The following is a 17,842-nucleotide window of genomic DNA, read 5'->3' as shown; positions in this document are numbered from 1 at the left end:
AAATAATCAGGGGCGGAACCACGGGGTGGCAAAACCACCACAGACTAAAGCCTAGCCACCCCACACAACCAATGGTAAAGCTTATTAGAGCTCTATACATTTGACACAAGTGTCCTATGTACATTTATCTTATGCAATTTCAGATGTACTTAACTTTAGCTTTATCAAAAATTTGAAAAGCATAACTTACACTTTAAAGGAGTTTTTAAGTAATACTACAGTCTTGCCTGCTTAGGCAAATATTAAGAGTGAGTGACCAACAAAAGTAATTAACTGGCCCATAGGAATTTGCCATAAAGAAAAAATAAAAATCGATTATGACATACAGTGCAACCAGCCACCAGGGAGCAATTTGATATTTTGGCTTTATGTTCGCAGAGTTGTCTCAAAATTAATATCTGGATACCACTGTCGGGACCGAATATTGGGATATACGGGTCCAGCCCTACAACACAGCAGCTTTAATTTGAGCAGTATACTGGGGTAAAAATACAGGATTTTGTACACAATGAAATATTTATAGCCACTAAAAAAATAACATCTGTACCAAAAAAAAAAAAAAAAAAGCTCATCCGCAAGTAGCTCATCTGTACATCATACAGAATATTTATTGAATGTCCTCAACATACACAAGAAACCATAAAACAGAGCACAGGGTAAGAAAAACCCTTTAGGTCATTTGGAAAGGACCAACGTCCTCCACTTGTTAATCAAATTGACAAAAGAGCCCTCTGTGACAAATCTAAAGAAAGGATTCTCCTTGGAAAATTAATGCTGAGCTTTGATTTAACAACTCAAACTCTCACAAAATAAATAAAAGATCTTTTTTTTTTTTTTTTTTTAACATCCGTGTAACAGTTCAACCATTAGGTAGTCCCCCATTAGGTTAGCCGAAACATTTCAGAAACAGGAGCTGCTGTCTGCTACTCTCTGGCATCATTAAGGGAGTTTTCTTCTCCGTTACTCTTACAGGGCTTGGGTCTGTTCTACAAATCCACTTTCCCCAATGACAAAGAGAGGATTATTTCCTTTAAATCATATGCTGCAGACAAACAATCATAGTATCCTAAACCAACCAAACTTAGTAACTATGCTTTTGGCATGTTCCATTGGGCCTGCAGTAGAAACTGAGCCAACACAACAAAGCATCCTTTAAGTTGCAGTCGATGAGCAGGACCTGCTGCAGCACAGTATTCCTGAATTTGGTAAAAATGTAGTTTCGATTGTTATTATGAGAACTTTCACCTCAGTGAATTTTGTTCAGCTCAGTCCATCAGCCACTAATGCCTTCCTGTATACAGCATTGAAATAAAAAAAGAACTGGGAATAAAAAACAGCAAAATGTTATTGTATGAAAACGTTACAGATGAATTCATTAATAGAAATTCAGCATCTTTTAACAGCAGCTATAACAGAGGCGATGGGATTTAAAGCTGTCATTTGTAGAACTATTATGTTGTGATAGTTCCGTTAAGGTGAATTTATTTTGTAGAAAAAGAGGACAATTCCAGAGGAGAATGTCGAGTGACACCCATTCGGTGGATAGGGTGTTAATGTGCTTTGCTGTGTGCCAAAGTTGTTGTTTTTTTGTTTTTTTTAAAAGTACCACTAGAGGGCACCCAAGTACGTAGTTTTTGCAATTTTACATACACAAAAAAAATGCAGTGTTTCAGTTCAAACTGAAATGCAGTCTCTCATAACTGAAGTAATCCAATCCACACTGTAGGCCTCAGCTTCAAACAACATTCAACGGCAGAGATCAGGAAGCTGCATCCGACAATTTTTGCAAGTTTCCAAAACACACCATCCGACAATATCAGCAACTTTACGTAGAGACTACACAGCTCTTAGAGCTGTGTAGGAGTGTAATAATAATAATAATAATAATAATAATAATAATAATAATAATAATAATAATAATAATAATAATAATAATAATAATAATAATAATACATTTTATTTGTAAAGGCCTTTCTTGACAGCAAAAACAAATGCTTGAAAGAGAATGGCAAGCAAAGTTTGAAACTGGCAAATACATGGAAATGTGTGTAGCTATTCTTAGTGCTGGCTCATTTATTTAATAAGTAATTTTTAATAGCAGAGCTGCAACAATTAATTCAATAACTGAAAAGCTGTCAATTATTAAATTACTACCAGCAATATTCATAACTGATTTACTGGTTTGAGTTTTTTACATATTTAAACCAAAAACAGTTCAAATTCTTTGATTCCAACAAAATGTGAATATTTTTTGGTGTCTTTACTCCTCTATGACAGTGAACTGAATATCTGTGGGTTGTGGACAAATTAAAACAATGCCATTTTGGGCTTTGGGAAACGCTGATTAACATTTTCAACACCAAATGCTGAATTGATTAATCCAGAAAATTAGATTAATCGACAATGAAAATAATGGTTACTTGCAGCCCCATTTGATATACAATATTTTCTGATCAAGTCAATATTTATTTTTGCTCTAAGTGTTCTGATGCTTCTCAGTTCATCAAGAATGTCTTCCAACAACCTTAAACCAACAGATTCCTACTCTACAGCCTACTGTAGATGCTACTAACACTGCTTTCACCTTTATGGTATTTGAGTGCACACAGGACATTTTCAGTGTACAGAAATTAGATTGTAATTTACTGATTAAGAACCTAAAACAAAAACAGTTTTCATTTCCAAAGATGAGGCTCTAAATCCAGTTTTTATTTTGAAAATACAGCACTCCAGCTGGATTCTCACAAAAAAACTGACCTGATGTAATTTAGGAATGTATCTGCTTGGCTGATGAAAGCAGTTTTTTTGTTTTTTGCAAAATGTGAAACTCCACATTTATGAACAGGATTGGCTTAAACTAAGCAGACTGGAATAGAAATGTATCACTGTCAAACTAACACCTGCTGTGGCAGTTTTTTGTTCCCAGTCAAATGATTCAATTTGATTTTTGATTCGAGTTCAAATCAGCAACACAGAGTGAGTCATAGAAATGCTCAGCTGTCACACAGATCAAAAGATCTGCCCATTGTGAAGTGCTTCAACAAAGTCTCATTCTACAGTTTTTCTTCTTTTCGCCATTTCAAATACAAACACACACACACCTGCAAATTAAATTCAATAAATAAGACTTACAATGTTGTAAGGCAATGTTGACCATGCATTTGTCACAATGAACAACAAATCAAAAAAACATACATGGTAACAATATGCACATTCATTAAGAGCAACAAGGTCGCCCTCCTCGCTGTGATTTCAATCAAGTGACGTTTTCAAGGCTTTCTGGGTGATCTCCTGATCGACAGGGCTCATCCCCACGACACCTGGCTCTGGTTTCTGCAGCGGGACGACCTCTTCATTCAGAGAATTTAGTCCAGCCAACAGGCTGGACACAGCAGCTGGACACAGCCACATTGAGGCTTTTGCATTGCATCCAAAGTTGGAATTTATTTGAGAAAAGTCAAAGTCAGAGATCCAGCAGCCAGCTGCTCAGAGCCTCAGGACAGTCCAGAGGTTTCCAGGTAACTCTGCAGCTTCCTTACTGTACTTCTATCCAATGAGCAAAGGTCAAAGTCAAACGTAGTGTTTGTAATATGGAAGTGTCCAGTCTCTTCAATGAGATTTACAATCTGAAAAACAAAAAGGTACAATAGGGGAACATTGTGGTGAATATTTTTTGTTCTGTTCACATTTGGATGCAGACCTCAGACCTGAATATCCAAGTACAATCTGTCCAAACAGTTCAAAGCTTTTAGAGCTGGAGCCAAATATTTGACCATTAAATTATTTGTTCATTGGGTAGATAGTTATCTAAGTTGAAATCCTGGGTTTCAGATATTTGTGGGTTATTTTTACTAAATGCAGGCTATCATTAAAGGCAAAACTTGCCAGCTAGGTTTGAAAGGCATGTTATCTTTTAAAAAAAGAACAAAGAATTAACCTTACCATTAAACTCTCAAAAAATTTACTTTTTGCACCATATTTTGGAAAAAACAAAACAAAACAATTCTGCACTCCATGGTGCAACTGAAAAACCATGAGTAACTCAGCTATGACTGATCATAGCAGTAATTCAAGTTCTTTTTGTTTGAACTGCAGACAATGCTTGGATAGACCATGTGGAAACACATAAAAGAGATTGAGAGGGAAAACAACATACTTGATAAATACAATAAATGCAATATAATTTAATAACAGTACATAAGGGAGCAAGTGCCAGTAAGCTGCTGGAAGATACATTGACCACGGTGAAATATCTTTCTAAACTTGATGCACAGAGTATGTTTATGTGAAACACACAAAATTGGCAGGGACTGAAAAAATTTAAGTACTTCAATATGTATAGACTGTACAACCACCATTTTTTTTCCAGTTTTGGTAACACATTTGGGCACTTGAAATTATGTACACGTTTACTCAAGTTTTTTTTTTGTTTGTTTTGCATAATAAATAATAAAAGAAATTCAACTTCTATTTTCCTTGTTTATGATTTATAATATTTTACTGCACAAAAGATTTCAACCACACCTAAAACTACAAAGCAGATCATACAGTTCCAACAGAAGCCAGAGCAGAGTTCATCACTACGAATATGAGACCCATTAACAATGATGAAGGCTTCAGAAAATGAAAGAAGTTGGAGTGGACTAAACTGAACCAAAACACACAAGTGTTTCACACATCCTGCTTCTGAAGTACATCTCACTTGCTTTGTGTAAACTTTCATTAGCACACATTTTAACTCTTTTCAACACATACATCTCATTTTTTTTATTCAATCTGCCATTCAAGATTATTTTTAGCCTTTTGCGTCCACCTTAATATCTTTTAATTTCTTCAACAAAGATATCTCAAAATCTGAGATTTTATCATTTTCCTGTTGCTCAAGTGTTGGTTTCATGAAAGGATTATTATTTCATTTTAAAACTGTGTTTTAAAAGTCAGCCAGTATTTTGGGGACAAAGATTTGGAAAAACTGGGACCCAACCTGATCCTGTGCACATTCCAAAGCCTCTGTGGACAGCATTGCAGCCCATTTTAATTATTGGACCAATCCAAGTCAGATGCTCTCTCCTTCTACTTTGATGCACTGTTCCAGTTGTTTGGGTGGTGATTTGGCCTGTTTGCTCATTTTCATTGCTGTTTAGGATTTGTTTCAACTGGAAACAGGTACCAAACTCATGTCATGCTCCAGTGTCTGAAGACAGACTATCTGCATATGTGGTCCCCACCAGCGTGTAGGAAAGGCTACAACTTAATCATTTCCATCTCTTGTATCAGGAAGTGGAGCCACTTTGTGAACTCGGCTAGATTAGCTTGATTACTGTGCAAGTTAAAGCTCTGCGTGGGTGATGCTGTTTTGGATGGGATTTCGGCTTTCCTCTGAGCCAGACGTCTTTTTAGGAGAGTGAGGCAGAACTTGACAGCACTGCTGGGAAGTTCCATTAATTCTGCTATATGATAGGCCTTGGGAATATAAGCAAGAAACATGCAATCTCTTAGGTGGAGAGAGGTTAACCAAATAATTCATTGCTTCCAGATGAAGTCGCAGATTATGGAGGATTGTAACAGATTGCAGATCTTCTTCTAATCCAAGGTTACAATATCACTGACCAATAGCTTTGACACGCACTTACATTATGCTGAGATCAGTGAAAACTCTGGGAACCCACCCGACTTATCTGTATTTTATCAAGAACTTGGCGGTTCAGTGTGAATTTTGCATAGAAACTAATAAGCAGGAATGTAAACAATAATATCAAAGCCCAAATCTCCACTATACTTTTTTTTCTCCTGGCAATATAATGTGATACTATCAGTATATGTCTACTACAGTCTACACATTATATTCACTGAAGTAAATCTAAAATCACTGTAAAACTTTAGAAATTGTTTTTTGAAATGACATCCTTTTTGATTATGCCAAACCAAAGTGCTGAACAAAAAGACAAAAATGTAAAGCAAAACGTTAAAAACATAAACACAAACATGCAAAGACAACAAATGACAACAGAGAACGGGCACAGAATTACAGACAACAGATTTCAGGAATAGTGGGCCAAAAAAGGCTGGTCAATAAACAACATGACTCCAGCATGGAGCGACTGTCTAATTTCTAACTGGTCCCACAAATGTGGAGCAGCAACTGCATGACCTTGTCACATTTTAGTTGTAGTCATGTCCCTGAGACATGCAAGAAATTTGTGTCAGATTTAATAAACCTCGGAGCTAAGTGTCAATGAATGACTTTTGTGATACAGTGGTGGAAAAAAGTTTTCAGACACCCTTAAAATTTGACACAATCTCAAATATTATCATGAAATATTTGTGGAAAAATATTTTTTGTGTTTCAAAATGTGTGGCTGCATTAAACAGACATAAACAAATACAAATTATTATTTTGTTTATTGTTTCCAAGAAAAACTAACAAAACGAAATTCTTGACTTTCAATATGTTGGTTCTCAACATTGTCAGTATCAAAGTCAACAAATAAGAGAGAATGTATTTCAAAACTGAACAAAAAATAAATAAACCATTACGTCATCAAATTAATATTTACTAGTCCTGCCATTAGCACGCAGTAGAACTCTAATCCTGGCTGGCATGTTCCCCACGAGCCTTTCACACTGTTGAAGGGTAATCTTGTCCCATTCTTCTTGAATTACTGCTTTTAATTTTATACACCAGGGGTATTCAACTAAAGTCAGAGAAAATGTATTAAGGCAAAGGTCCGGAACATCATAATGTCTAACTTGAATTAGTGTGATATATGTTGATGTAACCTAGTAGTTTTATTAGTGTCTGCATGTAATCAATAACTGACCATCAAATCAAATAAATTCAGTACGATTCAAAAATATTTTGACAATATTTATTAACTTTTGATATAATTGTACATCTTAAAATAAAGTGCAGAACTTGAAAAAATAATGACTGAACAACCTGAACCAATTTATATACATCTTTAACAATACCCAAATCTCAAAAAATTGAAACAATTCAACACATTTTTTTCCCTGTCTTATATCACTCCCCTTATATCCCCTGCTGCTTAATGGGAGAACTGAGCTGCAGCTTGCCCTACCAGGGTTTAGAATGGTGTCAGGGTCAGTCTTAACCACATTTCTAGGTGCTCATTGGTCAGTCTTGAAGGATATTTTGTTTTGATTATGTTCATAGTTGAGAAAACTACCTCGCAGCTGTATGTTGAGCCAAACATGGTGCAGGGCCATTTTCCTCTTGGTTTCAATTTTTTTATTTTCCTTTTTTTGTCTGTCATCCTCTTGTCTGTCACTCGCCTCTCAACTGTTTTCTGAACGCAGAGCTACAATTTCTAGCGCCTGCAATGCAGAGACTTCATTGGCTGAGTGGCGTCACGTGGGATAGCTGAACTTGTACGCAATTGGTCTGAGTGTTTCCTGAGCTGATAAACCAATGCTGTAAACACTGGAAATGCTGCAGTGATAAAATAGAAGCGACCTGTCAAATTTAAAATCTCGTTACAATTTACTGATTACAGGTCCGGGTCTGTATAAGATGGCGTCTGGGTCCGGATGCAGACCGCGGCCCGCCAGTTAATGACCCCTGGTTTATGCTTTGAAACCGACCTTTTTGATAATCCACCACAGGTTTTCAATGGGACTGATGTCCGGGGATTGAGCTGGCTACTCTAAGACCTGGATACTATACCCCTGCAGCCAAGTTCTACTGGCCCTGGGTGTGTGGCAAGGGGCATTATCTTGTTGAAACATCCAGTTTTGACCTCGATAGAACAGTGCACATGCAGAAGGGAGCATGTGGGTTTCAAGAATGTCACAATACTTGGCAGAGTTCAATGTGCCATTACAGACAGTGAGATGACCAACACCAGCAGCACTCATGCATCCCCAAACCATGATACTGCCTCCACGATGCTTGACAATGGGTACTGTACATGCTGGAGATAATGCTTCACCTGGACTTCTGCGTACTCTCACAGCAGGAAGAAGAGAAAGCTGGAAACTGGACTCATCTGACCGCAGAATCTTCTTCCTGGCTGTCCAGTTCTTATGTGCTTCGGCCCAACGACGCCAGGCCAACCTCTGTCTCTCATTGATCAGGGGTTTGTTGACAGCCTTGTAGGACCTTAAGCCATGATCTAAAAGTTGGCCACGTACAGTGCGGATGGAACACTTGGACACCAGTTTGGTTTGACCACTGCTGATGAAGCTCCTGTGATGTCATTCAGCAGTTTTCCCTGCACATGTGGATCACGATGCGGTCATTTCTTGCTGCAGAAACAGTTGGACGCCCACATCTTGGTTTGTATTCCAAGATGTTGGTTTGTCTGTATTTCTGCAGAGTGTATCCAACTGCGGAAGGACTGCATCTGCGCTTCCTTGCTATCTGGCGGCAGCTGTACCCTTCCTGGCTGAGAATCTGTATCTTCAGGCATGTTTCCTGCGTTAGGTTCCTTGTTTTAGCCATTTTTGTCTCAGAAGAATTTTCAAATGTGCTGGTTTTATATAGACACGAAGCACAGCAACAAAAATCCGTCTTTTAATAAAAAGCATGACCTTCATTAGTGGACTACTGGTACCAAAATGACCCAATACTCAAAATTTCTTATGTACTTTAATGGAACCAATCAATTTTAAGTTTTTAATGGCTTTTTTAGGATTTGTTTTGTATTTTGGCTGTGACTGTACTAAAAGAAACTGCACTTGAAGACCTAAAAGTGATTCTTAAACATTTTGGGACAAATTTTGTGTCTGAAAACTTTTTTTCAACATTGTATCAATCAATCAGTCAATAATCAAAGTTTATTTGTATAGCCCTTTACAACAGCCCAAAGGGTGACCAAAGTGCTTCACAGTAAAAAACAAGAAAATAACTTAAAAACAATACAGTAACTCAAAACAGGACAACAATCACACTCGCACTCACACCTACAGGCAAATTTAGAATAATCAATTAACTTCAGCATATCTTTGGACTATAAGATGGTATCTGGTCATTTGAGCCTTAAAAGCAAGCAGCAAGGTCTTAAACTGACTTCTAAAACAAATTGGGAGCTAAATATAGAGGATTGGGGGGATGTGCTCACACTTTCTAGCACCAGCCAACATTCTGGACCATCAAGACATTTGTGTGAAATTTTGTCAGCAAGTGAATTCTTATGTGCTCTTATTACGGCTGTTTTTTGAGTGACCTTTAAACACCAACTAATCAGTCCATCCTCGAGTCTGTGATTGTTTCAGCCAAATCTGAAGAAATCACCTAAAGGTGTGCAAGAGACATCACATTCACAAGTATGGGATGAATAAGCAACCCGAAAACATAATGCCTCTGGTCTTGGCTGTCACCAGCACAGAGGCATAAATAAGTTGTTGGAAAACAAGATTGCATCAAAGTAAGGGTAGGCTGAATCACCGGATGTAGGCTGTGGGTATAAGCTGCCACTGGTTGCTCATTTCAGTGGGGTTTGTCCTCTCTTTCTGCTGTCTAGGTTTTATCATTTTCAAATTCCCTATCGCTACGAACAACTACAACAACCTCCAGGCTGGCAATCTTCCACACTGGAAATTTTAACTTTTGCTGAGGATTCGAATCGTGCAGCAATTCAGTCCTTCTAGCTTTTTCTGGTGGATTATTCATTTTAAGCACAGTGCTTGTCTCCCTGCGTACAAATGTTCCACCAAAACAGTTCCAGCCATTATTATTTTTGAGGGCATCATCAAACATCTAGCTCCCTCGCTTAGCTCAGCCAATAACAATTGTGACTGGTTTAAAGAAATGTCAACAGGCCAGGCTATAGGGGGAACAAACAGCAGTCTTTCACTTTTTAGCAGACTGATAATGAATGTACTACAGGATGGTCTGGCAAAGCAAGACTACAGTTGGGGTCATTCTATAACCAGAATGGATAGAATAGAGGTTTTCTGAATTCCATGTGCAACTCCTATAGATTTATTAAAGTTTTAAGATAAATTTATTTCATTTTTATGAAATCCAACTGACCATAATTAGTATCATTACATGACACTGTATATGGAGCTTGTGAAGTGACATAATAAGACGGCACACATCACACCAACGTTTTCTTCTAATTAAAATGTAACCTTGGTGAAGCCTACATTGCTCAGATAAATACCAGGATGTTTTAAGTGGTGGAAAGCTTCTTCTATTCATTTCACTTATATTGTAGCCCAGTTGCTTGTGTTAATGTCATATGTGTTTACTTATTGCTTTGCAAAGCAAGGTGATATTTTTTCTTCAATAATTTCCCAATATTTGTGGGGGATTTTGCTCGACATTACAGAAACTAATTCAGTCATATGCTTGAATGATATTTAATTAGATTTATTGTGCCGATGACACAATCTGAACTAAAGAGCATGTTTATTCTAGTTCGTTATTGAGCAAACAGACTAACTCAGTCAAACTGTACTATGTAGATAGATTCAATTTTATTTTATTTTATATAGCGCCAATTACAGTTCAAATTGTCTCAAGACACTTTACAGAACCCATATACCTGAACCTCCTGAGCAAGCCCTAAGGTGACAGTGACAATAAAAAAAATCCCTTTTAACGGGAAGAAACCTTGAGCAGAACCTGGCCCGTCAGATGTAAGGAGAATTGTCAGTTTACCTTCAAATGAGGTTGCTCTTTAATAATGAAGAGCAAGTATTCATTCTTGACAATTTAACAGACTCTTTTTTAAAGAGGCAGAGATTCTTAAATCATCAGTTGCTTGAACAGACTAGAAGGTAATGCAGCTTCACAAGTACCATAAACACATCAGTTTTCACTAACCATTAGGCAGTTGACTAGTATTCAAAAATTCTTACACTAACCTATGTGTGGAGAGGGCTGTTAAACATGTGAAATGCATAGTGTGAGTTGGAGGACAAATCTAGCTGCACTAAACACAGCAGGCTGCAGTGAAGGGGGTGCAATACAAAAACAAAGAACTACAGTCATACACATATATAGTGGTGTGATGATAATGGTGGAAATAATAGCACTCACCTGTTGCAGTATATGACCTTCTCTTAGTGCCATCAGTCTTTTGTGTAACTCCACCAGTTCATCCAGGTAAGCCTGGAAAATGCACGGCAACATGGGTTAAGCTTTACGATTGTCATGTAGGACTTGCAGAGCACAGCATAAAGATCATCTTTTAAACGGAAATTAAACTATGAAATTTCACCAGTCTGGCTCCTGGGTGTTAGAATAAGTCACAGTTTAAATGGTTTGTGTCAGTCTGGTCATTTTGTACTGTTAAATGCATTTATGCTGGAATATTTACTAAGCTGATTCAAAAAGACTGTTTCATTTAAAAAAAACACAACAGTCCTGTGTACCTTATCACAATCTATATTTTTGCTCTTGTCCTGCTTGCTCTGCTTGGTGGGACTCTTCACTTCCAGTATCTGCGGGCAGAATATACAGAATCAAAGTCAGTCTGGGTGACACATGCAGTGAACACATAGGTTTCTTGTGGCACATTAAATGGCAACTACATAGAGTATAACAGCAGTTTACCTGAGTATTAGTAGTCTTTAGTAATGGTGGGGCCTCGTTGCGGGATGGGGGTGAGGGGGAAGAGCTGTCACTCTCACTGCCGTCACTTAAACTGACCCTTAGTAGTTAGTCACAGGGAAAAGACATTGAATAAACACTTCAGTGCCTCAACATACGCATGTCCCACTACTAGAATCAGGTCACGATGTTTAAAATAGTGAATGAATGATATGAATAAAATTTATCACTGTGTGTATAACTTTCTCTTGTGAATCTTTTCAGTTAGGGATGATAAAATGGATTTCTGTATTTTGCCAGTATTTGCTACCTGCGTCTATGATTTCAGTTAAATGAAACTAATGTGCAATCAGCAAACTGGCCAATTACTAACCTGCGTTGGTGGTGCATGAGATGTGTGTGTGCTGGACGATCGGCATCAGAGTCCACATCATTGTCATCGTCATCATCTGAATCATCATCGTTGTCTTCAGAGTGTAGATCCTGCATCACTGACTGCAGCGGGCCCAGCACTGAGTGTGACACAACACAAAGTGCAATATTTCAATTGAGTTTCTTTTTAATAGTTGAACTTAAGCATTAATATACACATGCAAAAAGCTGCAGATCATGCTGGGAGGGTGAATGACGGTGGGTTGGCCCAGTGGACATCGTGGCTGCAATAACATGGAGGTGAGGACCTGTTGCTGGTTTACCTTTGAAGTGGACATATGTACATTCTCAGATGTAGATTTGTATTTTAGGGCTCTATTGGTATCCCATTGAACAATTTATACTTTAACCCGCTATGATTAGAAGAAAAACAAAAATAGTAGTTAGATTTCACATTTCTTTCTCCTTCTTTACTCAAAAATGTGAACTTCTCAAACATATCTGTTTACATTTATGTCAAAACCTTACTCAAAATATGCAAAAATGACGAGAACCCACTGAAAAACCTAGCAACAAAGGTACAAAATGGCATGTATGCATATATTTCTTATGGTCAGTAAATCCAGCAAGTTGGTGCCTGTAGGAGTTAGTTAAAATAAATTACAGTGTGTGTTCATGGTAATGAAGGAACAAGTTACCAAGTGGAACAGTGTGGCTCAGTGATGTGTTTCTAATAGTTTTTTTTCGAAAACAATGGAAGCAAAAATCCTAAAGATGAATAGTGGATTTCCAGTTGAGACATCAAAGAAATCAACAGGACACAATGTATACAGTTGTGCTCATAAGTTTACATACCCTGGCAGAATTTATGATTTCTTGGCCATTTTTCAGAGAATATGAATGACAACACAAAAACCTTTCTTTCACTCATGCTTAGTGTTGTGCTATAGTTTTTTATTATCAAACAACTGTGTTTATTCTTTTTAAATTACAATGACAATAGAAAGTACCCAAATGGCCCTGATCAAAGGTTTACATACCCTGGAGGTTTGGCCTGATAACAGGCACACAAGTTGACACAAACGGGTTTGAATGGCTACTAAACGTAACCATCCTCACCTGTGATCTATTTGCTTGTAATCAGTGTGTGTATATAAAAGGTCAGTGAGTTTCTGGGCTCTTGACAGGCCCTTCATCTTTCATCCAGTGCTGCACTGACCTTTCTGGCTTCTAAATCATAGGGAAAGCAAAAGAACTGTCAAACGATCTGTGGGAAAAGGTAATTGAACTGTATAAAACAGGAAAGGGATATATAAAGATATCCAAGGATCTGAAAATGCCTATCAGCAGTGTTCAAACATTAATTAAGAAGTGGAAACTGAGAGGTTCTGTTGAAACCAAACCACGGTCAGGTAGACCAACAAAAATTTCAGCCACAGCTGCCAGAAAAATTGCTCGGGATGCAAAGAAAAACCCACAAATAACTTCAGCTGAAATACAGGAGTCTCTGAAAAAAACTGGTGTGGCTGTTTCAAGATGCACAATAAGGAGGCGCTTGAACAAAAATGGGCTCCATGGTCGAGTCGCCGGAAGAAAGCCGTTACTACGCAAATGCCACAAAGCATCCCGCTTACAATATGCCAAACAGCACAGAGACAAGCCTCAAAACTTCTGGAACAAAGTCATTTGGAGTGATGAGACCAAAATTGAACTTTTTGGCCACAACCATAAACGCTACATTTGGAGAGGAGTAAACAAGGTCTATAATGAGAAGTACACAATCCCTACTGTGAAACATGGAGGTGGATCACTGATGTTTTGGGGATGTGTGAGCTACAGAGGCACAGGAAACTTGGTAAAAATTGATGGCAAGATGAATGCAGCATGTTATCAGAAAATACTGGAGGAAAACTTGCACTCATCAGCCCGGAAGCTGCGCATGGGACATACTTGGACGTTCCTACATGACAACGATCCAAAGCACAAGGCCAAGTCTACCTGTCAGTGGCTACAACAGAATAAAGTAAAGGTTCTGGAGTGGCCATCTCAGTCTCCTGACCTCAATATCATTGAGCCACTCTGGGGATCTCAAACGTGCAGTTCATGCAAGGCAGCCCAAGAATTTACAGGAGCTGGAGGCTTTTTGCCAAGAAGAATGGGCAGCTTTACCATCTGACAAAATAAAGACCCTCATCTACAACTACCACAAAAGACTTCAAGCTGTCATTGATGTTAAAGGGGGGAATACACGGTATTAAGAACTGGGGTATGTAAACTTTTGATCAGGGTCATTTGAGTAGTTTCTGTTGTCAATATGATTTAAAAAGAGTAAATACAGTTGTTTGATAATAAATGGCTTCACCCAACCACTTACCATGCGTGAAAGAAAAGTTTTTGTGTTATCATTCATATTCTGTGAAAAATGACCAAGAAATCAGAAATTCTGCCAGGGTATGTAAACTTATGAGCACAACTGTACATGTTCAGTGTTTCTTCTACATTCATTTAGCAGCGTTGGGCTGCCATTCCTAAATCTTAGCTGCCACTCTTTCAAATATTTTTCTTGTCTTTTTTTTTTGTTATTGTCGCAAATACACCACCGCTGCATGTCTCCACCTTCACAGCAGAGTTCTGCACTGTGTCACGTACTTGCGAGTACCAAGGTAAACTACAGATAACTATCTTGCTCAGTATCTACTCTTTGATACATCGGGTTAATACAACGTTGATGCTGCGAGAGCGCGGCCTTCAAAGTGACGTCACGTCAAGCAACGAGGCACCAGCAGGTCAGAGAGTCAGAGGAGTGTTGTCTTGGAAAAAAGGGCAGCGACTTACTGGAGAAAAGTTATAAGCTGAAGATAACTCATAATATATTTTACAAGTTAAACAGACATTCACAAAATACTGATGTCCAGCTAACGTTACGTAACATATCGGTAGCTTCAGTTAATTGGGCCCAGTGCCAATTCAGTGTCACTAACGTGAGTAAATTATTGATAGCATTAATATCTACACTCCATGATGTAACTGCTGACTGCGTTTTCAGATGAGCTTGTTCAAATATTTATTTTTATTTTTTTACATTCAGCCCTAAAAAGCCATTTTCAAGTGGCCATTCAATAAATAGGTTGTACAAGTAAAATCTGTAGTCAAGTGTCATTTGTTTACGCGTCACGGCTCCCGGACAGCCTGCTGCCGCTGCTGAAAAAAATCCTAGAGGAAACACTGATGTTGATGAATCTGCAGTGATGGGCGCTCTGAAGGATTATGTGGTATCATATTCATGATATGATATGGATACCAAATCCAGCTGACATGGCTGTAAGGAGATGCATGAATGTTCACGCAAACAGACAAGCAGGAAATTATTGTCCATGCAGATGTGACTGGACTCTGGGGGCCTCACAGGTCACAGTGGAACTGTTACCTGTGTGGGTGGTGGCAGGTATAGCCACCCTTTTCCTGATGATGAAGTCCACCACTGCATCCAGAAAAAATTACAAACACACAAGCACAGGTCAACCTCAAGGAAAGAAGCTTCAGTAATGAAAAAACGTTCTGTACTTGGGACCAAATGATGCATTCTAGACTCACCTGGCCCTCCCAGACTATTCTTAGTCCAACTGGCTTCTAGAGCATTTTTAACTATTTTTCATTTCAGAATCTGGACAATGTTTGTATAAGTTATGAAAGTCACTGTCATTGCATAATGGTACTGACCTTAACCGTCAAACGCTCTACAATATCCAGAAGACATACAGCTGAATGCTAGGACAATAAGGTCAATGACTTTTCTCAAATAAAACTAGGCTATGCTAGAAAATAGTTTCAAGCAGTCTGGTCCTTCATGTACATTTTTATTTGACAGTAGTTGGGGCTGTTTAGAGGTTAAAACATGGGCATTTTATGAATAAAATAGTTTTTTGTTGTTGCTTTTAGTTAGCTAGCGTTCTATTTAGTAATAGAACACAAGCACATCACACACGTGTACGCAAACAAAAGTATTACAACAAATGCCTGGAACAAACTTATTCATGAAATAGAAAACATCTGAAAAATATCAGGTTTATATGAAAACACAAAACCTCCTTCTCATAAAATTACAACATGACTGTTTATCATAATATTTTTTCTCATAGACCTACAGCTTATGCCAAACTATAGTTCTTTCCAAAATTGCAAACTGCAAAAGTGCAACTTTATCTCATAACATTTTGACCTGTTACGATAAGCCTACAAGTTTATCTCACAATATTATGGCTTATTCTCAAAATGAAATGTTATTCTTGTAAAAAAAAGTTACACTACATCCTATTATACTTATTTCCCCTCGTATCCTTTAACATATTCAAATACTATGACTTAACTCTACAAATAGAATTTTTTGCCCAGCAGTGTGTCTAATATGTCATTTATTAAAGCTCAGCAATCAAACCAATTAGTGAAATATGATTAGAACATTTTCATCAGGAAAAGAATTCAGCCTTTTAGTTCAGATCACATCTTTCATCCTTGTCAAAGTGTGCTGACTGACTCGTACATAAAATCAAATTATATGTTTGAATATAGATGCTTTCCCACTTAATGTCATTATGTTTCATTAGACTTAAGAGAATTTGAGAAGTTATTTTGAGCTCAGAGCAAAAGATGCTCAACCGTAAAGCTTATGTTTGAATGCTCCATGTGAGCTAAGCTAGATCATTACACAGATAATTTCTGACTGAAACATGAAATTAGCTGTAACTTGTGCATGTTCGCCAGATAAATTACCTTGCCGTTTGTGGTGTGTAGGGGCAAACCCTGAACTGGAGCTGGAACTGGCTGGACTGGGCTGTTCAGACTGGTAGACAAAAGAGAAGTAAATAAAGATAAATACAGTACACATGAAACAGATTTCCATTTCATGCATAAAGTTATCAAACATAAATCATACGATATTGTGGTTACCACCACATTTAAGGGTGCGTACAATTTAGGGGGATTTATTGGCAGAATATGAAAACAATATTGAGAACCATGTTTTCATTAGGGCTAAACGATTTAGGAAATATACATAATTGTGATTTTTCTGTAAGAAACTGCAAATCAGATTCAACATCAAAAGCGTGACTGTTAAACCAGGAACACAGTATTGAATTATAAAGCTCATGAACCATTTAAATCCTGGATAAGATATTCATGCAAAAACATTTATTCATTCATGTACATATATATATACATATATGTGTGTATATATATATATATATATATATATATATATATATATATATATATATATATATATATACATATACATATACATGTACATATACATATATATATATATATATACACACACACGATATTGCCAAAAGTATTCGCTCACCCATTCAAATAATCTGAATCAGGTGTTCCAATCACTTCCATGGCCACAGGTGTATAAAATCGAGCACCTAGGCATGCAGACTGCTTTTACAAACATTTGTGAAAGAATGGGTCGCTCTCAGGAGCTCAGTGAATTCCAGCGTGGAACTGTGATAGGATGACACCTGTGCAACAAACCCAGTCATGACATTTCCTCGCTCCTAAATATTCCACAGTCAACTGTCAGCTGTATTATAAGAAAGTGGAAGTGTGTGGGAACAACAGCAATTCAGCCACGAATTGGTAGGCCACGTAAACTGACGGAGCGGGGTCAGCGGATGCTGAGGCGCATAGTGCGAAGAGGTCACCAACTTTCTGCAGAGTCAATCACTACAGACCTTCAAACTTCATGTGGCCTTCACATTAGTTCAAGAACAGTGCTTCAGCAGAGAGCTTCATGGAATGGGTTTCCATGGCCCAGCAGCTGCATCCAAGCCATACATCACCAAGTGCAATGCAAAGCGTGGGATGCAGTGGTGTAAAGCACGCCGCCACTGGACTCTAGAGCAGTGGAGACGCCTTCTCTGACGTGACGAATCCCGC

The 17,842-nt window shown here is 37.9% G+C and overlaps 1 protein-coding gene across 2 annotated transcripts in view; it reads right to left on the bottom strand.

Annotated features, from left to right (window-relative positions):
* Positions 1-583: 583 nt before the first annotated feature.
* mllt3 (MLLT3 super elongation complex subunit) overlaps positions 584-17,842 on the bottom strand; it is a 71,493-nt gene continuing 54,234 nt past the window's right edge. The window contains exons 8-14 of one of the 2 annotated variants that reach the window (XM_055007837.1): positions 16,667-16,736; positions 15,324-15,377; positions 11,898-12,036; positions 11,528-11,624; positions 11,347-11,415; positions 11,012-11,083; positions 584-3,626 (exon numbers count right to left, since the gene is read on the bottom strand). In XM_055007837.1, the coding sequence (XP_054863812.1) occupies positions 3,495-3,626; positions 11,012-11,083; positions 11,347-11,415; positions 11,528-11,624; positions 11,898-12,036; positions 15,324-15,377; positions 16,667-16,736 (633 nt within the window). In that variant the 3' untranslated portion in view covers positions 584-3,494. The remainder of the gene's footprint in view (positions 3,627-11,011; positions 11,084-11,346; positions 11,416-11,527; positions 11,625-11,897; positions 12,037-15,323; positions 15,378-16,666; positions 16,737-17,842) is intronic. The other variant, XM_055007838.1, reaches the window with a different exon arrangement.

Source organism: Amphiprion ocellaris, chromosome 23 (genome assembly GCF_022539595.1).
Source record: "Amphiprion ocellaris isolate individual 3 ecotype Okinawa chromosome 23, ASM2253959v1, whole genome shotgun sequence".
Taxonomy (NCBI): Eukaryota; Metazoa; Chordata; class Actinopteri; family Pomacentridae; genus Amphiprion; species Amphiprion ocellaris.
Note: the sequence above shows the minus strand (reverse complement) of the source record. Positions and strands in the feature narration are given on the sequence as shown.